The 27947-nt window shown below is 54.8% G+C and overlaps 2 protein-coding genes and 1 pseudogene across 3 annotated transcripts; all 3 read left to right on the forward strand.

Moving 5' to 3' along the window:
• The first annotated feature begins 78 nt into the window (after nt 1-78).
• On the forward strand, nt 79-1842 carry LOC120641894. The gene has a single exon (XM_039918207.1). The coding sequence runs from the start codon at nt 355-357 to the stop codon at nt 1558-1560; it is 1206 nt and encodes a 401-aa protein (XP_039774141.1). The 5' UTR covers nt 79-354; the 3' UTR covers nt 1561-1842.
• LOC120656290 lies at nt 1582-27423 on the forward strand (annotated as a pseudogene). The gene is made up of 4 exons (XR_005667858.1): nt 1582-1612; nt 1819-2174; nt 7174-7558; nt 25262-27423. The product of XR_005667858.1 is annotated as an uncharacterized LOC120656290 (transcript).
• Nucleotides 26070-27537, forward strand: LOC120641889. Its single transcript, XM_039918203.1, has one exon. The coding sequence runs from the start codon at nt 26148-26150 to the stop codon at nt 27288-27290; it is 1143 nt and encodes a 380-aa protein (XP_039774137.1). The 5' UTR covers nt 26070-26147; the 3' UTR covers nt 27291-27537.
• The last annotated feature ends 410 nt before the right edge of the window (nt 27538-27947 follow it).

A 27947-nucleotide genomic window follows, 5' to 3' on the forward strand; every position in this document is an offset into this window, starting at 1 on the left:
GTTCCATACTTACCTTATTTTTTTGAGAAGCTGTTCCATACTTACCTGGACGGGGTCGTGCGCTGGTCTACCATCTGGGGTATCCTGCAGCTGTTATGTAGAAATCGTGGGCTTGAATCGTTCCCTGGGCCAGAACCTTTCGCGGCCCAAGGAGCAAATTTTCCTTTTCGGCCAGTTGTTGAATCGTGGACAAGTCGTTCCTGGACCAGAAGCTCCGTAGGCTGTTCGTCTGTTATCGGCGAGGTCTCGCGGCGCGTCGCGCTCATCCAGAGACATCCACTGAGCCATCTCCTATCCGATACCCATCAGCCGCCGGCTCATCTCGAGGCCGTCACGCACGCCGGCGTTGCTGCGATGCTGCTCCTGCCGAGGCAGCCAGTCCTCTCCGCCCCGGCGCTGCCATCCTTCCCCTCCCCCTCGCTCCCTCCATCCCGCTTCCGCCCCCTCCCCTGCACCGACTCGCGCACCTGTGCTTCCACCACGGCATCAGCAGACGCCACCTCTGCTTCCAGCGCCGCATCAGCTGGAGCCTTTTCGGTGGAGGACTACCTCGTGACCAGGTGCAATCTCTACCCCAACGTTGCCGCCCGCGTGGCAACGGAGCTCTACGCCATCAAGTCGCCCTCCAAGCCCGACGCCGTGCTGGCCTTCCTCGCCTCCGCGCTGGAGCTCTCCACTCCGCTCATCGCCATCGCCGTGGCGCGCGACCCGACCATACTCACCTGCAGCGTGTCGAGGACGCTCGCGCCGCGCGCGGACGAGCTCCGCGCGCTCGGGTTCACCACGTTCCAGATGGGCCTCCTCGTCGCGCGCTGCGGCGCGGCCGCGTTCCGCTCGCGCGAGCTCATCTCGAGGGTCCGGTTCTGGCTCCCGTATCTCCGTGGCCGCGTCGACAAGCTCGTCGGCGCGCTCAAGGTCAACCCGGGCCTTCTCAGCGCGGACCTCCGGACGGCCAGGTCCACCATCGCGCTGCTCCAGGAGGAGGGCACCCTCACCGACGACGACGTCGGCTGGTTCGCCCTATCCTACTGCTCCAAGCTGCTCACCGCGAGCCCGGACGAGGTCGACGCCATCCTGGCCCGCGCCGACGAGTTCGGCGTGCCGCGCAGGACGCGGGCGTTCAAGGACGCGATCATCGCAGCGTTCAGCGCGAAGCCGGAGCGGCTCGCCTGGAAAGCCGCGTTCTTCAGGGACGAGCTCGGGTGGACGGAGGCGCAGGTGAAGACGGCGGCGGCGAAGATGCCGACACTGCTGACGGTCTCCGCGGAGCGGCTGCGGAGGAACTGGGAGTTCCTGACCACGGAGGTCGGCATGGACGCGGAGCGTGTCGCCAACTTCCCGGCGCTGCTCAGGTACGACCTGCAGGGCCGGCTCGTGCCACGGTTCCAGGTGATGAGGGTGCTGCAGGCGCGGCGGCTGTGGCGCGGCAGGGATTTCAACAACATCGCCGCCATCACGGAGGAGGACTTCGTGGCCAAGTTCATCAGGCCGTTCCTGGTCGAAGTCCCAAATTTGGCCAAAGTTTACGAGGCCGCCGTTGTCAAGAAGGAAGCACAGTAGTAGCTGGCCAAAGTTTACGAGATGCTGGACAATAGGAGAGCTCCTAATTCCTGTGGATTTCTCAATAACGCCGATGTAGAGTACAGTTCCAACAAAACATTTCAGATGGCTTTGATGTAGATAGTAGCATGAAGCTGCTGATCCGTGTAAACTGACGAGCAACTCTTGGACAATGGCACTGCTATTGGAATTGGTGTAGTAGTAGTAGTAGTAGTACAGTTGTTATTTTGCGGAGCATTCACTCTTGAGCAAATGCAGTTGATAGGGAGCTGGATAAGAAAAGCTCCCCGGAGCGGCTGCTCCAGGCCAGCGACTGGAACTACTGGCTCCTCACCTCCGACCTCGAGAGGGTGGTCGAGCCCAACGTCGCGTACCTCAAGCAGTGCGGGCTCAGCGCCGCCGACATCGCCAAGCTGCTCGTCGCCGCGCCACGGCTCGTCACCATGCACCCGGAGTACGTTCAGGACGCCGTGCGACGCGCCACGCAGCTCGGCGTGGCGCCCGGCTCCCAGATGTTCCGCCACGCGCTCTCTACCGCGGGATGCATCGGCCAGGAGAAGGTCGACGCCAAGGTTGCCGTCCTGAAAGAGACGCTCGGCTGGTCGCAGGAGGAGGTGAGTGTCAGGAACACGCCGGAGAAACGACGCGGATCACGTCGCCGGCGAGCTCACGGCCAACACAAAAACTCACGCAAACACAGAGAACACGATCTCGTTTTGGTGCTGTCAAACTTGGCAGCTTTTCATGGTCTATTGCTATGCTTATATAACAGATTACAAGGAAACTAATTTGGCCTTCTCAATCTGGCCGAGCACAATCAGAACTTTCTAAAATAAGCCATTAGCTAAACTAGGAAAGCACTAATCTAGCACCCAAGGATTACTATCAACAATCTCCTCCTAAGCCTTGTGGTGCGAACTACATACATCAATCAGGCCAATCTTAGAACGAAGTTCATGGAACTTGGTTTTGCCCAGCGGCTTCGTCAGAATGTCGCCCAGCTGTTCTTCGCTCCTGATGAACTCTACCTCGATCAGACCTTCTTCAACAGACTCCCGGACCAGGTGGTACTTCACTTGAATGTGCTTACTCTGGCCGTGGAGTACTGGATTCTTCATCAAAGCAATGGCGGACTTATTGTCCACCCTCAGCATTGGTACTCTTGGTGCTGATCCCTGCACCTCAGCTAGCAATCTGGCTAGCCACAATGCCTGACAAGCAGCATTAGCAGCTGCAATGTATTCAGCCTCGCAACTTGACTGCGCCACCACCTTTTGCTTCATAGACTGCCAGGTGACTGGGCTGCTGCTGAGAAAGAATATCACCCCTGTCGTGCTCTTCCTAGCATCGACATCCCTAGCATAATCGCTGTCACTGAAACCCGTTAGATGAGCCTCCTCCTTCCTGCTAAACCAGAGACCCCAATTCTTGGTTCCCTCCACATAGCGCAGGATATGCTTCACTGCCATGAGATGATCCTCGCGTGGCTCCTCGAGGAAGCGACTCACATATCCAACAGCAAACGCAAGGTCAGGGCGAGTGTTGACCAAGTACCTCAGGCTCCCAACGATGCTCCGGTATGCTGTTGCGTCCACCAGCGGCTCTGAACTGAACTTGCTCAGCTTCAGACGTGTCTCCATGGGCACCTGACAGGGATTACACCCTGCCATGCCGCTTCTCTCCAGGATCTTTGCAGCATAAGCACCTTGGCTGAGCGAGATGCCACTCGCGCCCTGCTTCACTTCAATGCCGAGGTAGTAGTGAAGCAGACCAAGATCACTCATCTTGAACGCAGCTGCCATCTCCTTCTTGAACCGCTTGATGTCGTCGCTGCTGCTGCCGGTGATAACCAGGTCGTCGACGTACACCCCGACCACCAGCTGTGCGCCCTGGTTTGACCTGATGTAGATGGCATGCTCCGAGGGGCTCTTTCTGAAGCCGAGCGACAGCAGCGTGTCGTCCAGCTTCGCGTTCCAGGCACGCGGCGCTTGGTGCAGTCCGTACAGGGCCTTCCGCAGCTTGAACACCTTGTGTTCCTTGCCGGTGATGACGAAACCAGCAGGCTGCTCCACGTATACCTCCTCCTGCAGATCTCCGTTCAGGAACGCCGACTTGACGTCCATGTGGTGCACCTCCCACCCCTCGTGCGCCGCAAGGGCGATGAGCAGGCGCACCGAGTCCAGCCGCGCCACCGGAGCGAACACCTCATCGTAGTCGATGCCGTGTCGCTGCGCGTATCCCTTCACCACGAGACGCGCCTTGTGCTTGGACACCGCCCCGTGTTCATCCCTCTTGACCTTGAAGACCCACTTCAGCCCGATCGCCCGCCGCCCAGGTGGGAGATCAGCAAGCGACCAGGTCTTGTTGTCCTCGATCGCCTCCATCTCCTCCATCATCGCCTTCCTCCAGCTTGGGCAGCGCTCTGCCTCAGCAAATGAGGCTGGTTCATCGGGGCTCACTGCGTGCAGCTCCTCCATCAGTAGTGCTCGCGGTGCGAACCCGAGCGGTGATGTCGGCCCGAGGATGTTTTCGATCTTCCGGAACCGGAGCGGAGCCTCCTCATCATGGTCAGCGTCCAGATTGTCGTCTCCGCCGGCGGGTGGCGAGGCAAACTCCACTGCCTGCGCCCCGCCGGAACCTCCTGACGCCTCTCCCGCAGCGGCGTGTGGCGACAGTGGCGGTGTCGTGTCGCCGTCCGCAGGGGCCTCCCAAGGTGCCTCGACTGCACCCTCAGCAACCGTCGGAGGTCCCTGGCCCACGATGGAGTACTCCACCGTGAACACATCGTCGTCCCCGTCCGCCACGCTAGAGCTGCTGCTGGCTGCCCAGTCCCACTGGGCTTGCTCGTCGAAGACAACATCCCGCGTCACATGGACGCTCTTGGTGATGGGATCGTAGGCACGGTACGCCTTCGTCCCACGCTCGTAGCCGATGAAGATCATCTTGCGGCCACGATCCTCCAGCTTCGACAGGTGAGGTCGAGTGTTGCGGACGTAGACGATGCAGCCGAACGTCTTGAGGTGGTGCACTGCCGGCTTCTTCCCGTGCCATGCCTCGAACGGCGTCATGCCGTCCACACTCTTCGTCGGGCACCTGTTCAGCACATACACAGCTGTGCTTACCGCCTCGCCCCAGAACCAGCCAGGAAGCCCCTTCGCTTTGAGCATGCTCCTGGCTGTGGCCACCACAGTCCCATTCCGGCGTTCGACCACGCCGTTCTGTTGCGGACTGTAGGGCGCGGTGTGCTGCCGATGAACCCCGTCCGCCATGCAGTACTCCGCGAACTCGAGCGAGGTGAATTCACCCCCTCGATCAGTTCGGAGTACCTTCAGCTTGACTCCAGACTCGCCTTCTGCCCGCGCCTGGATCTCCTTGATGGCAGCCGCAGCACGATCCTTCGAAGGAATCGCGGCTACCCACATATATCTGCTCAGGTCATCCACCAGAAGCAAGAAATACCTGTTGCCCCTTGGCGTCGCCGGTGTGATGGGACCGCAAAGGTCCCCGTGCACCAGTTCCAGGCGCTCCCGCGCACGGTACTCTGCTTGCGCCGGGAAGGATGTGCGCCTCTGCTTGCCCGCCTGGCAAGCCTCGCAGATCCTCTCCACCTGCCCGAGCTCCGGAAGCCCTCGAACCAGCTCCTCCCGAGCCAGCTTCCGGAGCGCCGCCATGTTGATGTGGCCGAAGCGCTCATGCCAGCGCCACGCCACCTCATCGTCGCGCCCACGCATCGCCAGGCACACCGGCTGTGCCATCTTGAGATGGAGCAGGTACAGCCGGTTTGCCGCCCGCGGCGCCCTTGCCAGCAGTTGGCCGCCAGGCGCTCGGACCTTCATGACCCCAGAGCCTATCTCGATCTTGTACCCGACCTCTTCGAGCTGCCCGATGCTCACGATGTTCGTCGTCAGCCGGGGAATGAAGTAGACCCCGTCGAACGAGCGAAGCTCACCGTTCTTGCAGACGAACGTGACCGTCCCGCGGCCTTCGATGCACGCCGCCGAGTCGTCGCCGAAACGCACGGTGCCCAGCACCGCCGTGTCCAACTTGGTGAAGGCGGCCCTAGACCCGGACATGTGGTTGGTTGCCCCGGTGTCCAGGACCCACGTCTCCGCCCCGCGCTCCTCCACCTCTCCGAGCTGGGCGAGCACCTTCTGCTCCCGGATCTCGATCTGAGATCCGGATCCCGCCTCTGCCGCTCCATGACTGCCACCACCATGCGCCTGCTCCGGCCTCTGTTGTGGCAGAGCAGCACACGACAGCGGAATCGCCGTCGGGGAGGTGGTCGACGGGGATCCAATCGGCGGTGCCGAAGTGGATTGCGGCGGCGATGAATGGAGGATGGTCGGGGAGGCCTTGACGAGAAGGAGCGACGCCTCCTCATCCTCCTGGACGGCGTGGGCCTGCTCCTTCTTGGGCCGCGAGGGGCAGTCGCGGGCCCAGTGGCCTAACTTGCCACACCTCCTGCATTCATCACCAGTGGGCTTACCCGATGACGGCCCACCGGATGACCGGCCTCCACGCCCACGGCTGCGCCCGCGTCGTCCTCCTCCACGACGCCCTGAGCCGCCTCTTATGCCGCCGCCGGAATAGTTCTCCGCCTCCCGCTTCTTCCGCCGGGCGTCCCACTCCTCCTCCGTGAGGTAGAGGCGCCCGTCGTGTTGCAACGACCCCGGAGCCTCCTCGAAGGCGTCCTCTGCCGCCTTCAGCCGCCCGACCAGATCGGAGACAGTGAGGGTCGTCACGTCGAGGAGCGTGGTGATCGAGATAACGATCTGTTTGAAGCGCGGTGGAACGCTCCGCATGATCTTACCAACGATCTTTCCTTCCTCGACTGGATCGCCGAGCGTGGCGAGGGTCGACGCCATGCTGTTGATGCGCAGCGCGTAGTCCTCAATGGACTCGCCTTCGCCGAACGTCGCCATATCGAACTTCCGCCGGAGTTGTTCCGCGGATGCTTTCTTGACGCGTTCGCTACCGACCCGCATCTCAGCGATGGTCTTCCAGGCCTCCTTTGCTGACTCCTTGCCGACGATGGCAGACACCATCTCCGGCGGCACCGCACTGCAGAGAGCTTCGAGCGCCATCATCTCGTCATGCTCGTCGGCGCCCCCCTTTTCGACGATGTTCCAGAGCGACCTCGCCTTCAACTTCACCTTCATCAGCAGTGCCCAGTCGGAGTAATTGGTCTTGGTGAGGACGGGGTAGCTACTCCCGCCGCTCACCTCACGAATCACCCGCTGGATCACGACGCCATCGCCGGCGGAGCTGTTGGCGAGCGTGTCACTCGGCTTCTTCTCGTCACCCATCAGTCCCCGGTCCGAAAACCGGCTCTGATACCAAATGTCAGGAACACGCCGGAGAAACGACGCGGATCACGTCGCCGGCGAGCTCACGGCCAACACAAAAACTCACGCAAACACAGAGAACACGATCTCGTTTTGGTGCTGTCAAACTTGGCAGCTTTTCATGGTCTATTGCTATGCTTATATAACAGATTACAAGGAAACTAATTTGGCCTTCTCAATCTGGCCGAGCACAATCAGAACTTTCTAAAATAAGCCATTAGCTAAACTAGGAAAGCACTAATCTAGCACCCAAGGATTACTATCAACAGTGAGCCTGGCCGTCAGCAAGGCACCGCGGATCCTGGTCGCGTCCGAGGAGAGGCTGCGCCGCAACGCCGAGTTCCTGCTCAACGAGGTCGGGCTGCCGCCGCAGTACATCGCGCGCCGGTCAGTGCTCCTCGTGTACAGCCTCGAGAGGCGGGTATGTAGTGCCCCGGCACCTCGTGCTCAAGGCTCTCAAGGAGAAGGGGCTGGTTGAACAAGATCGGTGCTTCTTCAACGTGGTCGCGCCGACCGAAGAGAAGTTCTTGGAGCAATTCGTTGCTCCCTACGAGGAATCCATCCCCGGCCTTGCTGATGCTTATGAGTCTGCCTGTGCGGGGAAGGTGCCAAAGACATTTCAACATTGACCGGAATGGAAGGAGAATTTGGAGGTGTGTGTTCTGCCCCCGGCCCATCGTGTATCCGTGTAACCTCATTCCACTGATCCTGTTTCAAAAGAAAACTCATTCAACTGATGAACTATATATAGGAGATGAAGTAGCTTCGTGGTCATTTAGCTGAGGTCTGTTACTCTGTTACAGGCGACAGCATAAACTAATGCTGATAACCATAAAAAGTTTCATTTCTAAATTCCGAGCGATCGTTTTCGTATAAAAGTACATGCTGTGTTTTCCTTTTGCTATCAAATTTTAGTTAACATAAGATGGGTATGCCATCATCCTATAGAATGTGTCATATGCTAGTCTTTGGAACGTCTAGGTGTAGATCGAGCGGTTAAATTAGACTTCTTTACATAGATGAATACCTTTCTATGACCTCCGTTACCGCCTGCCATGACGCCGCTGTAGAAGAGTGACGAAGTCGCGGTGCAGAGGCTGATGTAGCAGTGGTGACGGCGAGATGCGCAGGGGTGGCGGCGGTGGCGCGGTGCAGAAGCAGCGTCGCCAGTGGACGAGCGTCGCGGGTCAGGGGCGTCGGTGATGGCGTGGTGGCGCTTCCCGCCGCTGCAGCCCACCCTCTCTTATCGGGTTAGGGTTTTGAGGTGGGGAACAGTGGCGGCGGCGAATCTCGTGTCAAGCCATCAACCCAACCTCTCTTTTATATGGCACTGCGCGACGGGGGCCCACCAGCCGTTCTGGATTGGGCGTCCCAGATCAGGACGCGGGTCAAGGGCCCAGTTGGCCGTTGGGCCAACTGGTGGAGATCAATCAAACATTCTCCCCCTTGATCTCACCTTATTCTTTCAACTTTATTGCTTTATATATATCTTTATTCCTTTTCATATTTCATCACAGATTAATGCATAGAGCAGCTTCATCGTCACAGTCAGTTGCCGATAGATTCAACAGCTACAATACATATTTCTGCTCTGAAACAGATCCTTTAACTTTGGGCCCTTTATTGTTCGGAAGATATAGGCTATACCATAGACCCATGTCGATTGTGTGTTCTCTATACACACTGGGCGGTAAGCCTTTAATAAGCAGATCCGCGAACACTTTCTGTCATCTATACTCACAATGCATTTCATCATGATTCCGGACTTTCTCCTTTACAACGTATAACTTTGTGTCAACATGTTTGGCACCACAGTTGACTCGTTGTCTTAGGAGCAAACTACTTTAATGGTTACTAGTGCTGTCAACCATTATCAACTCCGGGTACAGATTCTCTTAACCATTTTGCCTGTCCCTCGGCCTCGTATCATGCTATACTATATCTTTGCATCACATTGATCATAATTGCTTTGTTTTGGAGCTTTTCCACATAAAACCTCCAAATGTGAAAATTAGCGACAATTGTGGATTTCGCTACATATTTCACAAGTTCTACTTTTGTACTCACAACCTTTTGAGAGTACTAGATCTTTCCAACTTAGCATGAGGCCAACATTCTCAATTTCAATTCCAGTGATCTATCTCTGGAATGTACTTTTGCCAAAATAACCCGGATACACAAAATATGTCAGGGTAAGTTCTTTACTTGCGCGCTTATAAAGCTTCCAACAGCTGAAGCATATGGGACTATTCCTGGTTCACATTGATTCCTGGAACATTAAGGTTCTGTAACGGCCCGAAAAATGCACCAAATAAATCACACGCTAAAAATATTTTTTTCAAAACTCTTTTTCATCGTTGAGCTCAGTTACCCCTAAACCCTAATTCCCTCCCAGTTTTTCCGCTGTCCTGTCATCCGATTTCAAACGCCGACCGAACCCTCCTCTCTTTTTCCTGACCGCCTGTCGCGATCGTCGCCGCGAATCTCTCTTCTCTTTTTCTCTCCCCCTTTCCTCCCCCTCCTCCCTGCCGCGTGCACCCGAGCGCCGCTTGGCCGCAAGCGCCGCGCGTGCCCCACCTCCCCTGGCCCTCGCACGCGTGACCGACGCCGTGCGTGGCCGGCCGCGGTCGCCGCCGGCGCGCACTCGCCCCCCTCCTTTTTCTCTCCCTTTTTTCCTTTTACCATTTCCTCTTCTCTTTTCTCCATTTCTTTTCCCCTTTTTCCTTTTTCCTTCTCCCTTTTTCTCTTTTCTTTTCTCTCTTTTCTTTTTCCCTCCCTCTCCCTTCCTTCTCCTTCTCCTTCCTTCTGCTCTGTCCCGCTCCCGCTCGCCCCTGACCCGCCACCCCGGCCACTCCCTGCTCCCGCACGCGCGCGCCCGCCTCGCTCCCAGATCCCGCGCGCGCACTCCCGCCCCGACCCCACGCGCGGTTCACGCGTGCAAGCTGCCCATGCCCACGCCCCCGCAGCCCGCTCGGCGCGCCGCCCGGTCGGGCACGCGCGCAACAGCTCGGCGCCGCCTGCCCGCGCGCGCCCCGCAACGCCGCCCGACCCGGCAGCCGCCACCGCCTTGCTCCCGGCCTGCCCCTGCGCTCGCGCCCCGCTCCCGGCCTGCCTACGCGCACGAACACGCGTGCGCGCACACGCGCTCACCGCGGCACCCGCGCACACACCCCCTCCCCTGGCCGTGCACCCCGGGCCGCGCACGCCCCCGAACGCCGCTCGCGGCCATGCCCGCTCGTCGCCCCGGCTGCTCCCGGCTCGGCCCTCGTACACACGCCTCCCCCGACACTGCACCGCCCGCACACCCGTGCGCGCGCTCACTCCCGGCCATCCACGCCCGCACGCACGCACCGGGTCGCGCACGCGCCCACGCCGCCCGCTCCCTGTGCACGCGCGCGCCTCGGCTCGCCCACGCGCACGCGGCGCGCCGAGCCGCGACACCGCACCTCCCACGCGCGTTCGGGCCGCGCCGCCGGCCCCAGCCCCAGCCCCTGTACGCGCGCACCGACCTGACCACGCGCACGCGCTTACGCGTGCTGAATGCGGCCGAGCCATCCGCCGCGCCGCCCGCCGCGACGCTCGCCGCTCCGCACACCTGCCACGCCGCGCACCGCAAGGCCGTCATCGCCGCCGTGCCGCTCGCCGCCTCGACGCGCGGGTGCACACGCGCACGCGCGCCGCTCGCCGGCCGCCCCGGTCCCGCTCACCCTGCTTTGGGCCCGCCCACGCACTGCTCCACGTGCCCTCGCCGCGCCGCCGTCGCTTAGCAACAGCATCCCCTGCCCACCGAGCCCCACGCCACCGCTGCCACCTCCACGTGCTCGCCTCCCTCTTGCTCGCCGTGCCGCTGCACGAGACGTCGCGTCGGCGCCACGAATCGCGCGCCACGCCGCTCCGCGACGCCGGGGCGCCATTAATGGCCGCCGAGCCCGGCCACCGGCATCCTCCCCTCGCCACCGCCATTCCATGCCTATAAATAGGCACTCCGCGCACCCCGCCCCTCCACGAACTCGCTCAGCCCCCACGCCCCCTCCTCGGCCTTGCAGCTCCGCCGCCGCAGCCACCCCCGCTCGCCGCCGCCTGCTCTCGCCGCCCCGCCTCTCTGCTCTGCCCCAGCTCGTGATAGGTAGAGGAATCGGACCACCACCTCATCCTCTCTCTTTTCCCTCTCCTCCCGGCCGCCACCCTCGCTCGGGGCGCCCGAATCGGGCCGCCGCCGACGCGCCACCGCCCTCCCCTGTTTCCCGGTCGAGAGGAAAGGGATGAAGGGCAGTTTTGCCCTTAAGCCCTCCCCTTCCCTCTAATTCCTTAGGAGCCCTTCCACCTTTTAACATTTTTGCAAATCAAACCCTTCCTGTTTTCTTATTTTGCAAACAAGCCCTCCAACTTATAAACCTAATAATAAATAAACCCCTACACCTTCCTAATAGGCCCAAATATTTCTAGAAATTACAAACCCAGCCCCTGCCTTCTCAAATATATTTACAAATAAGTCCCTGGACCCATATTTAACCCCTAAACCTTTATATAACGTATCATTTCATGCGCCAAACGACCTCGAATCGACCTAAAACTTTACCACGCCTCTCATAACATAGTTTTGGCCATGCCATTAAGAAACCACCCAAAAATATCACTCCTATCTCCATATCTTAATTATTTCCGATTCGAGCTCAACGATAAATCTTTTATTTCTTTTTCTTGATTGTGTGTTTGTTTGTTCGTGTTGTAGACCACGGTGTGAACGAAGGAGAGCCCATGGACGAGCAGTACTGCGAGCCCGCGAACGAGGACCAGTTCCACGACCCCGAGTCCGAAGGACAGTGCTTCGACCAGGACCTCCCCGAAGGCTTCGAAGACGGCAAGTTCAATCCCGCCCTTTGATGCTTGCTTTTGTCCTAGTTTTTATAAACACAACCTATTGGCCTGTTTTACAAAATTGCATATGTTTTGCTTGCTGAAAACACGGTTGGATAGCCACCCCTTGATTTGTTATGATCATTCCTTGACCACCTAGATTAATGTCTGATTTTGTTTGGACGTTAATCGCTGCTAGAACGCTTAGGATGTTATACACGATACAACTTGTTTTATAAAGAAAAGGTGTGTGTGTGGGAAGGGATAAATGTGGATTTTTGAAAGATGAGTCTAGACGGGATGGATGGCATTTCAGTGTGATTTGCCGATTAGTGTGCTCGTGCCGGTGTGGCAGGGCAAGGAAGGGAGATATCCATCTTGTCACAACTAAGGACCGAGTTGTTGTTACATCTCACCTAACTCCACTTTCATGCAAGCCACTCGACCGTTGTATGGGCAACGGCTTAGCATAAATCCCACTAGTTAGTCTGATAGCCATCAGGAGAGCTGAGAGCAACGGGTGACTAAGGAAAAGGGATAAGCCCCGTGTGACTTATGCCCCGATTAAACCTAGGTGAAAGGTCGATGACCCCTTGATGCATCCCGCGATGGCTAGTCAGGTCTAGCTAAGGTGGGTAATGGCTTTGTTGGAATCTGCACCGACACTAAGGTGATCGAGTTGCGGTACCCCGCTTGTGGGTAAAGTTGCACACCTCTGCAGAGTTAAAAACCTATTCGAATAGTCCGTGCCCACGGTACTGGGCGAGTTACAGTGTGGTCACACAACTAGTGTTTACTATGGGATGGGTTGGCGTGAGTTGTTTTGGAAATGTGTCCGGCAGTTGTGCCGTGTGCTACGGCGGATGAGGAGTCCGGTAGCAGTCTTAAAATTTGGATCTTGGGAGGATCAACCATTGGTGTTACTCGGTATAAGAAAACTGGTTTTAACAATGCTTTCTTTCAAACGAACCCCTGCATAAAATATTGCTTTCCGCAAATCAAACCCTAGCCTTATCCTTGATTTACCCTGTGCATTATACTCTGTTTATACCCCCTCTGTGGGTGTGGTTGGACTTGCTGAGTACGTTTGTACTCACCCCATTATTTATTTTTACAGAGGAAGATCCAGACTTTGTTCCTGACGACGTTGAGTAGGGGTACCGTCCTGCGCCCAGCCTTGCCTGTGGATTTGGGTCACTCGCAGGAGTTACCGCATGGCGCAAGACTCTGATGACTTTCTTTTTGTATTTAATATCGTTGCGTGTGTGTGGATTGTAATCCTCGCGATAGTGGCGCTTCTCTGCTCACTACCGCGTAGAGTTGTACGGTAATGAACCATCTGATGTAATAAATGTGTCATCAGCCTCCTGGGACTGATGTTTGTAACACATTTAAGTATTCTCTTATGAGGGGACGCTTCAATCTTGAATGTGGAACCGGCGAGCACGCTGAGGAGGAGCTGCAGTACGGAGGGCTTGATGATGTCGCGGGCGAAGATATTCGGAGGGACGGTGGTCCGCCCCGAAGCGATCTTGGCCAGTTCGTCGGCGTCCTCGTTGTACTTGCGCGGGACATGATTGAGCTCTAGGCCGTCGAATTTGTCTTCGAGGCGGCGCACTGCATTGCAGTACGCCTCCATCTTCGGGTCGTGATAGCTAGACTCCTTCATGACTTGGTCGACGACGAGTTGAGAGTCACCGCGCGCGTCGAGGCGTTTGACGCCGAGCTCGATGGCAATGCGGAGGCCACTGAGGAGGGCCTCGTACTCCGCCATGTTGTTCGAAGCAGGAAAATGCAAGTGTATCACGTACCGCATGTGTTCTCCGAGGGGTGAGATGAAGAGGAGGCCGGCACCGGCGCCGGTTTTCATCACCGACCCGTCGAAGTACAAAGTCCAGCATTGGCCCTGGATTTGTGGCGAAGGTAGCTGAATGTCCGTCCATTCAGCTACGAAGTCGGCCAAGATTTGGGACTTGATCGCTTTGCGGGGGGCGTAGGTAAGAGTTTCTCCCATCAGCTCCACGGACCATTTGGCAATCCTTCCCTCGGCTTCCCGGTTGCGGGCTATCTCTCCCAAAGGGAAAGACGAGACCACGGTGACGGGATGGGCCTCGAAGTAGTGGCGTAACTTGCGCCGAGCCAAAACCACCGCGTAGAGCAGCTTCTGAATCTGCGGATAGCGTGTCTTAGTTTCAGACAACACCTCGCTGATGTAGTACACCGGCCGTTGGACGGGCAGAGCATGACCCTCCTCTTGTCTTTCGACCACGATCACCGCGCTGACCACTTGGGTCGTCGCAGCTACGTACAGATAGAGGGGCTCGCCGTCCGTGGGTGGCGTGAGAATGGGGGCGCGAGTGAGCGACGCCTTCAGCCTTTCGAGGGCTTCTTGGGCTTCGGGGGTCCACGTGAAGCGTTCGGTTTTCCTCAAGAGTCGATACAGGGGTAAGCCTTTCTCGCCCAGACGCGAGATGAACCGGCTAAGGGACGCTAGTCATCCCATGACCCTCTGTACCCCCTTTAGGTCTCGGATCGGTCCCATCCGAGTGATGGCCGAGACTTTTTCAGGGTTGGGCTCGATGCCCCGCTGGGAGACAATGAAACCCAAAAGCATGCGTCGAGGCACCCCGAACACGCATTTCTCGGGGTTGAGTTTTACCCCTTTGGCCCGTAGGCAGTCAAATGCGATCCTGAGATCGGCAACCAGGTCGTCCGCCTTCCTGGTTTTTACAACGATATCGTCGACATATGCCTCTACGCTGCGCCCGAGATGGTCTCCGAAAACGTGGAGCATACACCGCTGATATGTGGCTCCGGCATTTCTGAGGCCAAAGGGCATCGTAACGTAGCAGTACATGCCGAAAGGTGTGATAAAAGAAGTCGCGAGCTGGTCGGACTCTTTCATCTTGATTTGGTGGTAACTGGAGTAAGCATCAAGAAAGGACAGAAGTTCGCATCCCGCGGTGGAATCTACAATCTGATCAATTCGTGGCAAAGGAAAGGGAACCTTCGGACATGTCTTATTTAAACTAGTGTAATCTACACACATCCTCCAGTTTCCATTCTTTTTCTTCACTAATACTGGATTAGCTAGCCACTCGGGATGGAATACCTCCTTGATGAATCCGGCCGCCCGAAGTTTCTACAACTCCTCGCCGATCGCTCGGCCCTTGAGCTCGTCGAAGCATCGCAGGCGCTGCTTCACCGGCTTGGAGTTGGGTCGGACATCAAGGGAGTGCTCGGCGACCTCCCTCGGTATGCCAGGCATATCCGAGGGGCTCCACGCGAAGATGTCAGCGTTGGCGCAGAGAAAATCGACGAGCACCACTTCCTATTTGCCGTTGAGGGTGGCGCTGATCTGCAACGCCTTGTCGTTGGGGTGGCTCGGGTCAAGGGGCACCTTCTTGATACCCTCAGCGGGTTCGAAGCTCCCGGCGTGTCGGTGTGTGGAGTCCAAGGCCTCGCTTGCCATTTTGTCGAGGGTGGCTGCGAGGGCCTTATCCTCCGCTTGAGCCTCTGCGCGCTCAACGCACTCGACGTCGCACTCGTAGGCGTGCTCGAACGAAGAGCCGATGGTGATGACGCCCTTTGGACCCGGCATCTTGAGCTTGAGGTAGGCGTAGTTGGGGACGGCCATGAACTTGGCGTAGCAAGGACAACCAAGGATGGCATGATAGGATCCTCGAAATCCCACCACCTCAAAAGTGAGTACCTCCTTGCGGAAGTTAGCTGCCGTGCCAAAGCAGACAGGTAGATCGATCTGGCCGAGGGGTTGGACGCGCTTCCCCGGCGCAACGCCATGGAATGGCGACTTGCTTGGGCGAAGCTTGTCTAGTCCGATCCCCATGAGCTCCAAGGTGTGGGCGTACATGATGTTGAGGCTGCTGCCTCCGTCCATGAGCACCTGGGAGAAACGTGTGTTGCTGATGATGGGATCGACAACGAGCGGATACCGTCCCGGATGCGGGACGTAGTCGGGGTGGTCCTCGCGGCCAAAGGAGATGGTATCCTTCGACCAATCGAGGTAGGATGGCGTGGCTTTGGTGACGGAGAAAACTTCCCGACGCTCACGCTTGCGTTGCCGAGATGTCATGTTTGTCGTTCCTCCTCCAAAGATGAAGAAGGCGTTCTCCACTGGGGGGAACTCGTCATCTCCACCTTTGTCGCCCGCATCCTTCTTCTTGTCTTCGTCGCGACGCGCGACGCGGTTGTAGTATTTCTTGAGCATTTCGCACTGCTCGAGAGTATGATTGACCCGGCCCTTGTGGTAAGGGCACAACATCTTAAGCATATCGTCAAACTGGCCGCCACCGCCTCGAGGGCGGCCTCGAGGTCTTGGCGGTCCGGGGCGGCAACGAAGGCCTCCTCGTAGTCCTCTGCCTGCCCCGAGCCGCGCTGGTTCGGTGGGACCGGCTTCTTTCCCTTCCTCCCCCGCTTCTGTTTCTTGGTGGGGGTGCTGGGTTTGACGTTGCCGCCCTCAGCGGGCGCATCGTCCTTGCGCTTGCTTGGCTTGTCGTCGAAGATGGCACCAACAGCCTCCTCGCCGGCGGCGTAGTTGGTGGCGGCGTCGAACAGCTCGTTGGTGTTGGTCGGACGGCTTCTCGCGAGCTCATGCACCAGGTTCCTGCACGTCGTACCCTCGAGGAAGGCGTTGATGACCTCGACGTGGGTGACGCTGGGGAGCTCGGTGCATCGCTTGGAGAAGCGCCACACGTAGTCGCGCAGGGACTCGTTGGGCTTCTGGCGACACCCTTTGAGGTCCCAGGAGTTCCCAGGCCGCACGTATGTGCCCTGGAAATTGCCCACGAAGATCTGGACCAAGTCGGCCCAGTTGTGGATTTGATCCGCGGGCAAATGCTCGAGCCACGTTCGTGTGGCGTCAGCAAGGTGAAGAGGAAGGTTGCGGATGATGACCGTGTCCTCCGTCGCGCCGCCTAGCTGGCACGCTAGGTGGTAGTCGTTGAGCCAGACTGCAGGGTCGGTCTCGCCCGAGTACTTGACGAGGGTTTTGGGTTGTCGAAAGCGCGGGGGAAAAGATGCAGTCTGGATCCCCCGGCTGAACACCCGGGTGCTCGGAGGCTCCGGTGACTCACCCCTGTCGTGCTCGGGGTCGAAGCGTCCACCCCGTCGAGGGGTGTATCTCCTGCCGTCGATGATGCAGCGGGCGTCGCCGTCGTCGACATGCCCGCGCGTATCACGGATTCGCTCCCTTACGGGAACTCTCCCGATGCGCTCGTGCACCGAGGGTGCCCTCGCACCGGGCGCTACGGCCGCCTTGCCCTTCCCTGTTGGTGGTGTGTGCACAGAAACCTCGCGGTCCTGGTGCGCAGTCCTGCCAGGCTGCTCCGGGGGTTTCGAGCGCATACGAGACGCAGAACTCTCGGCCTGCTGCACGACAGCTTGCTCGATGAGCTCCTGTGCCTCGCGGCGCAGGTTGTGGCCAGAAGGCGTCAATGGCTCGGGCATAGCTTGGAGTAGATAGGCCGCAGCGACGAGTTTTTTGCCGGCCGTCTTTAGTTCCGGGGGGTTTGTCGATGTTGTCGTCGGCCAAGATGCGCTCCCGGGCAACACGTCCCGCCGCCTAGGCTTGTGTGCCACGCGAGGTACGCTGCTGCTCGAGTGCGGTGCGCAGCTCCTGAGTTTGCTGACGCTGCTCGTCAAGCTTGGCCTGAAGCTCCTTGAGCTGTGCCAGCTGTGCTTGCCGCGCCGCCGAGCTTGACGAAGAAGAAGGGGCTGCAGGTGGCACCACCGGTGGGTTCGCCTGCGCGTCCGCCCCGCCATTCCCGTCGTCACCCGGGGCGTTGTCGTCTTGCCCGTCCCCGAGCTGGACCATGAAGCACTCCCAGGCAGGATCGTAATCCCCCTCGCTGGAGTCTTCAGAGCAGGTGAGGCAGTAAGCCGTTGCCAGCTGGAACGAGCGGAGAGCGTCGGGGTCGTAAACCCCGGAGTAATCCTCGGCCTCCTCGGCCGTGAAGTTGTTCATGAAGAAGTTGACGTCGTCGGCGATTGAGCTCGCCGTCTCGGGGTAGGATTCGTCGGGAGACGATGCGAGGAGGTTGCGGATCGACAGGAGATGATGACCCGGCAGATCCTCATACTCGGTGAAGTTAGTGCTGATTGAAGAGGCGTAGGTGCGAGCGGCAGTGTTGCGCATCCCAAAGGGGAAGGGTGAAGGCGAGGTCGAGCCCCCCCTGGGGGACACTGGTGCCGCAGCACGTGATGGTGTCGGCACAGATGACGCCGAGGCACGTGATGACGAAACGGTGGCCCCATTGGCCATGATGCTGAGTTGCGACATGCCAGCCTCGACCCACGTGGGGGAGCTGTGGCGTGCCGCGCGACGCCGCTCCGCGCGTGCTTGTCACGAACGCTGACCCGAGCGCCTGTCGTGCCGGGCTGGTGAAGTCGGGATGATGGGGTTGCGTCTGGGCGAGAGGAGCCGCATGAGGTACCCGTTGCCGGTCGCTCTGAACTCGAGACTCCCAAACCAGATCACGAATCCCGCTGGGAGCGGATCCGAAACACCCATAGGGTATGGGTTGGATCTGCCCGCCATCCCCTGGAGATCAAATGGGATCAAGAGAGAAAAAAATGTCACCCAGCAATCCCCTACCTGGCGCGCCAACTGTCGGTGTCCCGACCCTGGGGCCTGGATCCCAACTAGTAAATGCTACGTGTTTCCTCGTCCCAGATGATGATGCAAGAGACAACTCAGTAACGCACGGTTTACCCTGGTTTCGGCTGTGGGGCCGTACGTCCAACAAAGGGGGTGTGCAAGGGCACTGTATTATCTTGCACCCGGAGGGCTTGTATTAGGGGATACAAGCAAGGCGAGAGAGAGGGAGGGAAGCTCCCAAGTCTCTGCTAGAAGAGGGGTTGAACGTGGCAAATAGGGATGCCGGAGCGCAAGTGATGATGGATCACCTCTGGGAGCGTCTGAGCGTCCCGTCTAAAGGTAGCCCGCCTTCTCCTTTTATAGTCACAAGGAGGGGCGGCGCACATGAGTGGGGACGTGGAAGTCATCATTTTCCCTCGAATCGGGGGGTACAGTGGTCGGATACTGTAGAAAGTACACTGTGGGGCATGGCGTTGGGCGTGGCAGCTGTCGTGGATATCATCCTTGGTCTTGCGGAGATCGTGTCAGCGTCCTGCCAGTCCTTGCGGGCGGCGTGGTCGTCGCTGCTGGAGGTACGGTCTTTCGTATGTGGCGTGGTGGCGTTCGGTGGGCCCCGCAGGTCAAAGTCTTGCGTGCACCAGCGGGGGTGGGGCACGCGGCGGTCCTGAACCCCCTGGACGGAGTGCAGGCGCGCGCACCAGGAAGTCTGGAAGACACGTGGAGGTCCCGGACCCCTCGAGGGGGGTCCGGGACTCCGGCTGTGGGTGATGGACATCCCTCCTCGAGGGGCCCGTGGCGACACCGGACCCCCTCCCGAGCAGGAGGTGGGCCCGGGGCCATGCGTATGATGAGGCAGAGTCCGAACGGCCGGAGTTGGTAGAATAGTGATGGGAACTGTGCTGAGCGCGTCTTGTCCCGCGTCGCAGGTTCCATAGTACCGCCACAGCGTCTGGGATGGCGGAGCAGTGACCGGAGGTGATGGATGGGACTCCTGTCACAGCTACTGTGGGAATGGCGGCCCGACGCCGCCCGTCCTGAGCACTGTGGAAGAGTGATGGGCATTAAATGCCTCCATACGGCGAGCGGTTGGGCGGCGGGGCCGTTCGTCCCTTGTGCTGAAGGGTGGCCTCGAGCGAGGCGGAGATGCGTTGTGCGGTCGAGGGTCCCGAGGGGAGCCCTCGAGCGAGGCGGAGATGAGTGACCCGCTCGAGGGTGGGCTTGCTACCCTCGAGCGAGGCGGAGATGAGCTTCCCGCTCGAGGGTAGTTCGCTACCCTCGAGCGAGGCGGAGATGAGTGACCCGCTCGAGGGTGGGCTTGCTACCCTCGAGCGAGGCGGAGATGAGCTTCCCGCTCGAGGGTAGTTCGCTACCCTCGAGCGAGGCGGAGATGAGTGACCCGCTCGAGGGTGGGCTTGCTACCCTCGAGCGAGGCGGAGATGAGCTTCCCGCTCGAGAGTAGTTCGCTACCCTCGAGCGAGGCGGAGATGCATTGCGCGATCGAGGGTCCCGAGGGGAGCCCTCGAGTGAGGCGGAGATGCGTTACCTGGTCGAGGGTAGATTCGCTACCCTCGAGCGAGGCGGAGATTGCCCGGCGGGCCTGAGAGGGGTGCGAATGATCCACATGCTGGGCTTCTTTGAGTCCTTTACTTTCTTCCAGATTTGGAAGGAGGCCGTGGGCCTTCGTGGGCTCAGTCGCTTAACATGTGTTTGCGTTTTTAAGCGGTCTGAGTACCCCAATTAGGGTGTCCCTAATTATGGTACCCGACACTACCGCGTAGAGTTGTACGGTAATGAACCATCTGATGTAATAAATGTGTCATCAGCCTCCTGTGACTGATGTTTGTAACACATTTAAGTCTTCTCTTATGAGGGGACGCCTCAGGTTCCCAAAACCATTACCCTTGACGATAGGAACAGGCGTAGGTTTACTTCTTTGCATACTTCATTTCTTTAGAATCTTTTCTGAGTATGCCTTTGTGATAATCATAATACCCCTTTCTTTTATCTCGATGAGTCTCAATCCGTAGAATGAAAAACTCATCACCGAGATCAAAATTTGAGGACAAGAATTCTTTATCTATAATAGTATATTAACACCACCACAAGAAAGTAGGATGTTATCTTCATTTAAGGTGTGGAAATTAGATTCCCCATTCTTTAACTTTTCCTTAAAAGCTATTGTCCTCCTCAATCTTTTGGAAAACCCAAAATTTCATACTGTTTCATTTAAACTTTAGATACCACCGTCTCGTGGCTTTCTTCAATCCATAAATGAATTTACCATTGTGGTATCCCGTATGTTCTTTCTTCTCTTTGACTAAAACTTTTGTCACAAATTTTGATTTATATCTTTCAACATTCCCTCTGGAGTCACATTGCCTTTTGTAGGTCCATTATAACCTACTGTGATGGCTCTTTTAGGAATCATTTCTTTCTTCCATGGTCTTAACCCGTGGAATTTTTTGTGACTTCCTCAAATGAGGTGAACAGCCTCCATTTGATTTTCTTTACTCTGTATAGGGTTGTTGTTGCTCCTTTTGCCAAATGGCAATGGATTGACAAGGTCCTGCATAACTAGATCATTCTTTATATTATTCATTTTGTTTGACAGCTAACAACAGATGTTGTATGCAACATCAGTAGGCATGAGAAACTTTTGTTCTTGAATCATTGAAGTGGACATGCATTCCTACTTCTCTTCAAGTCTTAGATCTCCACATACCATACTCCCCCGGATTTTGCCATCTTTTGTAAATATGGCGTATCAATAAATCTCTTTATTTGGATTTCATCTGTTAAAAACTTTACATGTGCTCCGTAAGCACCATCTTACTAATTTTGATTTATATCTTTCAACATTCCCTCTGGAGTCACATTGCCTTTTGTAGGTCCATTATAACCTACTGTGATGGCTCTTTTAGGAATCATTTCTTTCTCCCGTGGAATTTTTTGTGACTTCCTCAAATGAGGTGAACAGCCTCCATTTGATTTTCTTTACTCTGTATAGGGTTGCTGTTGCTCCTTTTGCCAAATGGCAATGGATTGACAAGGTCCTGCATAACTAGATCATTCTTTATATTATTCATTTTCTTTGACAGCTAACAACAGATGTTCTATGCAACATCAGTAGGCATGAGAAACTTTTGTTCTTGAATCATTGAAGTGGACACGCATTCCTACTTCTCTTCAAGTCTTAGGTCTCCACATACCATACTCCCCCAGATTTTGCCATCTTTTGTAAATATGGCGTATCAATAAATCTCTTTATTTGTGTTCCATCTGTTAAAAACTTTACATGTGCTCCGTAAGCACCATCTTACTATCTTTGAGGGTCGTCCAGCATAAATACTGGAATTTAGCCATTTCTTTACATAGGGGTATCAGTATAGTGACCGTTGTACTCCCCCTGACGGTCACGTTCAATTTTAATAGATCATTTGTTGCTTTTCAATGCACATTACAGAGGAGTATCTTTCTAACTATCTCACATTTCTCCCCCTCAAAATGTGGCATGAACTTTTCTGCCATAATTTCGAAAACTATTCTCAACTTTCGTGAATGAGGAAACTTTTATTTCTTATTTCATCCACATGATTACGACATGCAGAATCAAGTAATTTGTTACTTTGTATGGGAGTCCTTTTTATTCATTGTACTTTGAAAACTCAATAGAGTCCTTTATTCGATATGGCAGTACTTTTTCCTCGATTCACTTCACGAACTTAATAGAGTCCTTTATTACCAATACTTTAGCAAGTCACGCTCGCATATCTTTCTTATCTTGAGGTTCGCATGTAACTTTCCATTCTTCTTAAACTCATTGAGTGCTTAATCACTGTGACACAATAGAAGTGCCCGATCAATTCTAGAATAGCAAAACTACTACAAACTTTTCTCCCAGTGTGGGATAAACCAGCACATGAGTCATCACAACTTTCTCCCGCCATGCAGGATTAGCACTATGCCAACTTTACCCCATCATGCGGATATTATTTCATACTTTTTCTAGACATAAATGTCAGGATTAGTTTATATCAAATTCAGAAATAAATTTGAATATTCCATGACACACATGCTTAATTCGACGTTGATCAAATTAAACATGTATGACTTATCACAACTTTGAATGAACTCAAAATGAATTCTACTTGATAGAGAGTACATATGAGATATTTCTCAAAACAAACTTTTATTGCTCTATCTTCTTTTCCTTGGATCAATATCCATGAGTACTTTTCTTTTCAAGTCGTTCTTTACAGAGAATATATTCTCTCATGTAATGACCTTCTTTCTTTCTGAGTCACAAGTACCCAGTTCAATTTCTTTCGTCCTTCAAGGACAACATGAAACTCTTTGTCTGAAAAGACAATAATCAATACTTTAAGTTCTATTCTATATCACCGTTGGGCAGAAATAGAATAATCTTTTACATTAATTTCATATCACCGTTGGGCAAAGACGAAAATTAACGTATGAAAAACTCAAATAAACTTTAAAACCATATATCTGCTCCTCAAAATTAAATCCTCCTGTTGGTTCGAATTTAATTAGAGGACAATCAATTCTATTGCAGCGCAAACTAGAAAATACATTTCTCTAGTTTGAGTGCAGTTCTGGAAATAATCACTTTGATGCAAAATTTACCAGAGACTTTAAATTTTAAGCTATGACTCATAAGAATTATAATATTGTTATGATCAACGTTGGTCGGAAAATAACAATACCATAATTAACTTTAATTTCTTTTTCTTTGAGAATTATATTTTTGAGTCTAGTAAAGCTCAACTTTGAGACTTGAAATGGCAGAATAATGCCAAAACTGAACTTTGTCTTTAAACAGCGAAAGCTTTTTCTATCTTTTACCCACAGGTTTTAGATCATTCTTTCAATTTAAATCTTCTTGTTGGTTCCGACTTAATTGAAAGATAGCATCAACATAACAGCGGAAATCTTTTCTTTACAGATACAGTACTTTGTACTCTTTAATTGTACTTTGTACTCATTTTCTCTCTAAACAATTTATCTCGTTGGTTCAAAATTGAATAGAGACAAAACTGTACAAAACTTACTCAAATTATACTCTTTAACCATGCTCTTAAAATTTAATTGTCTCGTTGGTTCGAATTAAATTAAAGAGCAACAATATAAACTTTGCAGCGGAAACTTTGACAAATAAAATTCTATATTCAGAAGCATTACTGTTCTCATTTTTCTCTCTAAACAAAATACACGTTGGTGCAAATTTGAATAGAGATCAAATCCATCAAAACTAGTATTCAAAATTGCTTCTGAAAAATAGAAAAACAAAAACCTTTCTCTAGTGCGCTTTTGGCCCGGCCCAGCAGCATGGCAGTAGCCCAAGCGCTCCTCTACCGGCCTGCTCAGTGCGACCTGGCTGGGCCGAATCGGCCCAGCTTATTGCGCTCCCGCCTGGGCCTGCGGATCCGGCCCGTCTATCACGATCGGACGGCTGTCCGGTGATCTCGCCGGGACAAAACTCGACGCGACGCGGCTACCCTCAAAACCCTAGCTCATTCCTTCTTCTCTTCGCTTCCTGAGCCGCACGGTGGCGGCCGCCCATGGCGACCGGCCACCTTTGCCGTCGGCGCTGGCGAGGGACACCGCCGCCGGATCCAGTCCAGCCGCCCGCGCGCCTTTTCTTTCTCTCTTTACTTTTCCTCAGCCGACACAGGCCTGTGCACCGCCGTTGGGTCAGGCGGCGGCACCATGGCCGTGTCGTGGTCGCGCGGCCCCGAGCCCAACTCTTTCTCTCCTCCCCTTTCTTTCTCAGTGACGCGCGACGGCGACGAAACGGCAACCGCCGTGGCGGCCAGAGGAGGAATGGCGGCACCGCCGCGGGCCCCCTCGCCGGCGAGTGCGTCCACCAGAGGGTGAGCGCACCGCTGTCGAGTGGCTCCGCGTCGGTGCCCTGTCCCACACGCGCACGGCAAGGAGTTCCCTTGAGCACGGCGGTTCGTGTCCTCACCCACACAACAGCAGTAATGCGCCGGCAAGCCAGCGCCTCTTGTGGCTGTCCCGTGCGGCAACGGCCGACAGTAGCCCCGGCGATGAGACCCTGGTCAGTCTCCGCCGCCTCTGTTCCTTAGCTAGGGTTAGGGTTTGTCGAATCAAATCCCTTCTGTTCTTTTCTTTTTTTCGATTCGAAATCGATTTTCTTTCCTTTGATTCTTTCGATCCTTGTTCGGATCCATCCCAATCTCGATCTACTCATTAAACCTGGCTCTGATACCATTGTTAGTCTTTGGAACATCTAGGTGTAGATCGAGCGGTTAAATTAGACTTCTTTACATAGATGAATACCTTTCTATGACCTCCGTTACCGCCTGCCATGGCGCCGCTGTAGAAGAGTGACGAAGTCGCGGTGCAGAGGCTGATGTAGCAGTGGCGACGGCGAGATGCGTAGGGGTGGCGGCGGTGGCGCGGTGCAGAAGCAGCGTCGCCAGTGGACGAGCGTCGCGGGTCAGGGGCGTCGGTGATGGCGTGGTGGCGCTTCCCGCCGCTGCAGCCCACCCTCTCTGATCGGGTTAGGGTTTTGAGGTGGGGAACAGTGGCGGCGGCGAACCTCGTGTCAAGCCATCAACCCCACCTCTCTCTTTTATATGGCATTGCGCGACGGGGGCCCACCAGCCGTTCTGGGTTGGGCGTCCCCGATCAGGACGCGAGTCAAGGGCCCAGTTGGCCGTTGGGCCAACTGGTGGAGATCAATCCAACATCATATAGTTGTGTCCTTACTCCTTACTGAAGTTAACATTGAGCTTCATCTTGTATTGTGCCGCCCGTTTATGTGGCAAATATGTTCTGATATATACACTCTAACACAAGCTACATTGATTCAAAAATGTAACCATGGTGCTTAATGTAGGTCACTCTTTGTCACTAACCAGTACTGTTCTTCACTAACCATGATGCTTAATGGCTGGAATATCTTTGGTCCCACTACTTGGTTATAACTTGGAAATACAATTTAACTATGAAGGAAGGTCTGCATTTCTTTCATTGGGCTACGGAAGTACAAAATTAGTGTTTCCATGAAGAAGTGAACCATCTCAGCCAAGCTATGCACAACGCTGAGGTGTTACCTAGGCATCCATTGACAAACATTTCATCAGAATACAAGCAATACAACGACGTTTGGATTTTGGATGGAAGGAATTCTGCTCTTGTAGAATTCTTCGTGGCTGTAGAGGCGACTTCAGTTGGACAGGCTAATAGACTTTGATTCTGTTGTATTGTATGTAATGTAACCCCAGGCCTGATTGAGAAAATTTCCTTTTTGAGAGTTCTCTGATGGAGATGATTCTATAAAAGAGGTAGAAGCTGTGCAGGGTAGCTGCCAGAGGGATTTGAACTTTTTTTTTTTTTGAAGAGAAGGGTGTCTGAACTTAATTTCATATAAAGAACAGCAATGTACAAGTGTCTTTGAGGTTACATAGAGCTAGCAAACTAGCCCAAGTAGAGGATTTGAACATTGACTTCATGGAGAGTTTGGACTTTGGAGGTGTGTTTGTGTGTCTCCACCAATTGGCAACCTCGTTCTACTTCTGGAGTTGTGGTCTCAAGCAATTGTTTTTTTTTTGAAAAAAATGGACCAATTGTTTTTCGGCCCAGTCACTGACTCACTGGACCGAATCCCTCCTACTTGGGCCAAGCAAATCTCCGGGTCGAGTCGGAATCGGACTTCGTCGTCGTGGCCACACCACACCAAAATCCCCAGCTCTCCCCACTCCCCGCCGGCCGCCGCCGCCACCATGCTCCGCCTCCAAAAACATGTCCACCCCCTCCACCGCTCCACCTCCCCCATACACCTCTCCCTCCGGCGCGCCCTCCTATCCATCGCCGCCGCGGCCTCCTCCTCCCCGAGCCTCTTCGCCGCGGAGGACTACCTCGTCAGCACCTGCGGCCTCACCCGGGAGGAAGCAGCAAAGGCAGCCGAATGCTTCTCCCACCGGAAATCCCCCATCAACGCCGACGCCGTGCTCGCCTTCCTCACCGGCCCGGCGCTCGGCCTCTCCAAGGCTGACGTTGCGCTCCTTGTGACCAAAGACCCGCGCATCCTTAACAGTAGCGTCGACAACAACCTGCGGGTCCGCTTGGACGGCTTCCGCAGCCACGGCTTCTCCACCGCGCAGATCCGCAGCTTCGTCCGTGTCGCCCCCTACGCCTTCCGCACCTTCAACATCGACGAGAAGCTCGGCTTCTGGATGTCTTTCTTTGGCTCGCCCGACAAGTTCCTCCGCATCATCAGGCGTAACAACCACCTCGTCTTCTCCGACCTCGACAAGGTGGTCAAGGCCAACATCAGGCTGCTTCAGGTGCGCGGGTTTTCTGTTCAGGACATTGACAGTATGTGCGTGACCAACCCGAGGCTGCTCACCTGCAAGCCGGACGTCACCAGGGCCGTCCTCATGCGCGCCGACGAGCTCGGCGTGCCGCGCAACTCGCTTATGTTCAGGCAGGCGGTGAACACCGCAGCGGGCCTCAGCCCGAAGACGATGGCCTCTAAGCTCAAGGTGATACGCAAGACGCTCGGGTGCTCCGATGCTGAGGTTGCCACAATAGTGCAAATGAACCCGCAGGTGCTGATGACGTCCAGCGATAAGCTTCAGCGTGTGTACGAGTTCTTGACCAAGGTGGTTGGAGTTGATTCCAAGTACATCCAGGGCAGGCCCACGATCCTGATGTACAGCCTGGAGCGCCGCCTAGCACCCCGGAATTACGTGATCAAGGCGCTCCAGGAGAAAGGATTGATCCGGAAAGATTTGAGCTTCTACACGATGGTTACAGTTGGTGAGAAGACGTTCTGCTCCAGGTATATACATCCTTATAAGGATGTTCTTCCTGGCCTTGCCAGTTCATATGCATCGGCTTGCAAAGGGAAAATACCCACCTGATGCTTGTTATTAAGGATTACGCTCCTTTGTTCCAATGCTTTGAATCTTCACTGACAAACTGTCTATCCTGGCTGTAATTGTGTTTAATTCTTAGCACATTCAGATACCCTGATGTGCACTCTGCAACTCTTTACTTGGCCACTAGCATCAGAAGTGCTGAAACTGTTAACCTTACTAACTTATGATGAGCCAAGCATTATGCTTTTTTTTTTTGGTTGCTCTACCTAGGTTCTGATTCTGAAATGAATTTTACCATGTTTCAACACATGCAAAAGGCTTTGTTGATGATGATGTTCAACACATGCAGGGGTTTGCAGGGGACAACATAATGTCTTTGTGATTTGTGGAGGGTTGTTTTCTTAATGTCATGTCTGTTATGACCTGTCAGTTTTTAAACATGGGATGTATATTGAGTTTTAGGATTTTGGGGACAAATATGGCTCCTTGACTTTTCATTTAAATTTGTTTATTCAATAGCAAGTTCCAGTTTTTGACAAAATATTCCTGCCCACCGTTCTGCTTCACCCAGACCATTGGTATACACAGAATGATGTTGGTTAAGAAATTAATCTCACTGATCGTGTTTTTATGGTCATGTGCTTACCCTTGCCTTCTCTGAACTATGAATCTGAGCATTTTTTCAGCTAGGTGAACATT

Source organism: Panicum virgatum, chromosome 1K (assembly GCF_016808335.1).
Source record: "Panicum virgatum strain AP13 chromosome 1K, P.virgatum_v5, whole genome shotgun sequence".
NCBI classification, from domain to species: Eukaryota; Viridiplantae; Streptophyta; class Magnoliopsida; order Poales; family Poaceae; genus Panicum; species Panicum virgatum.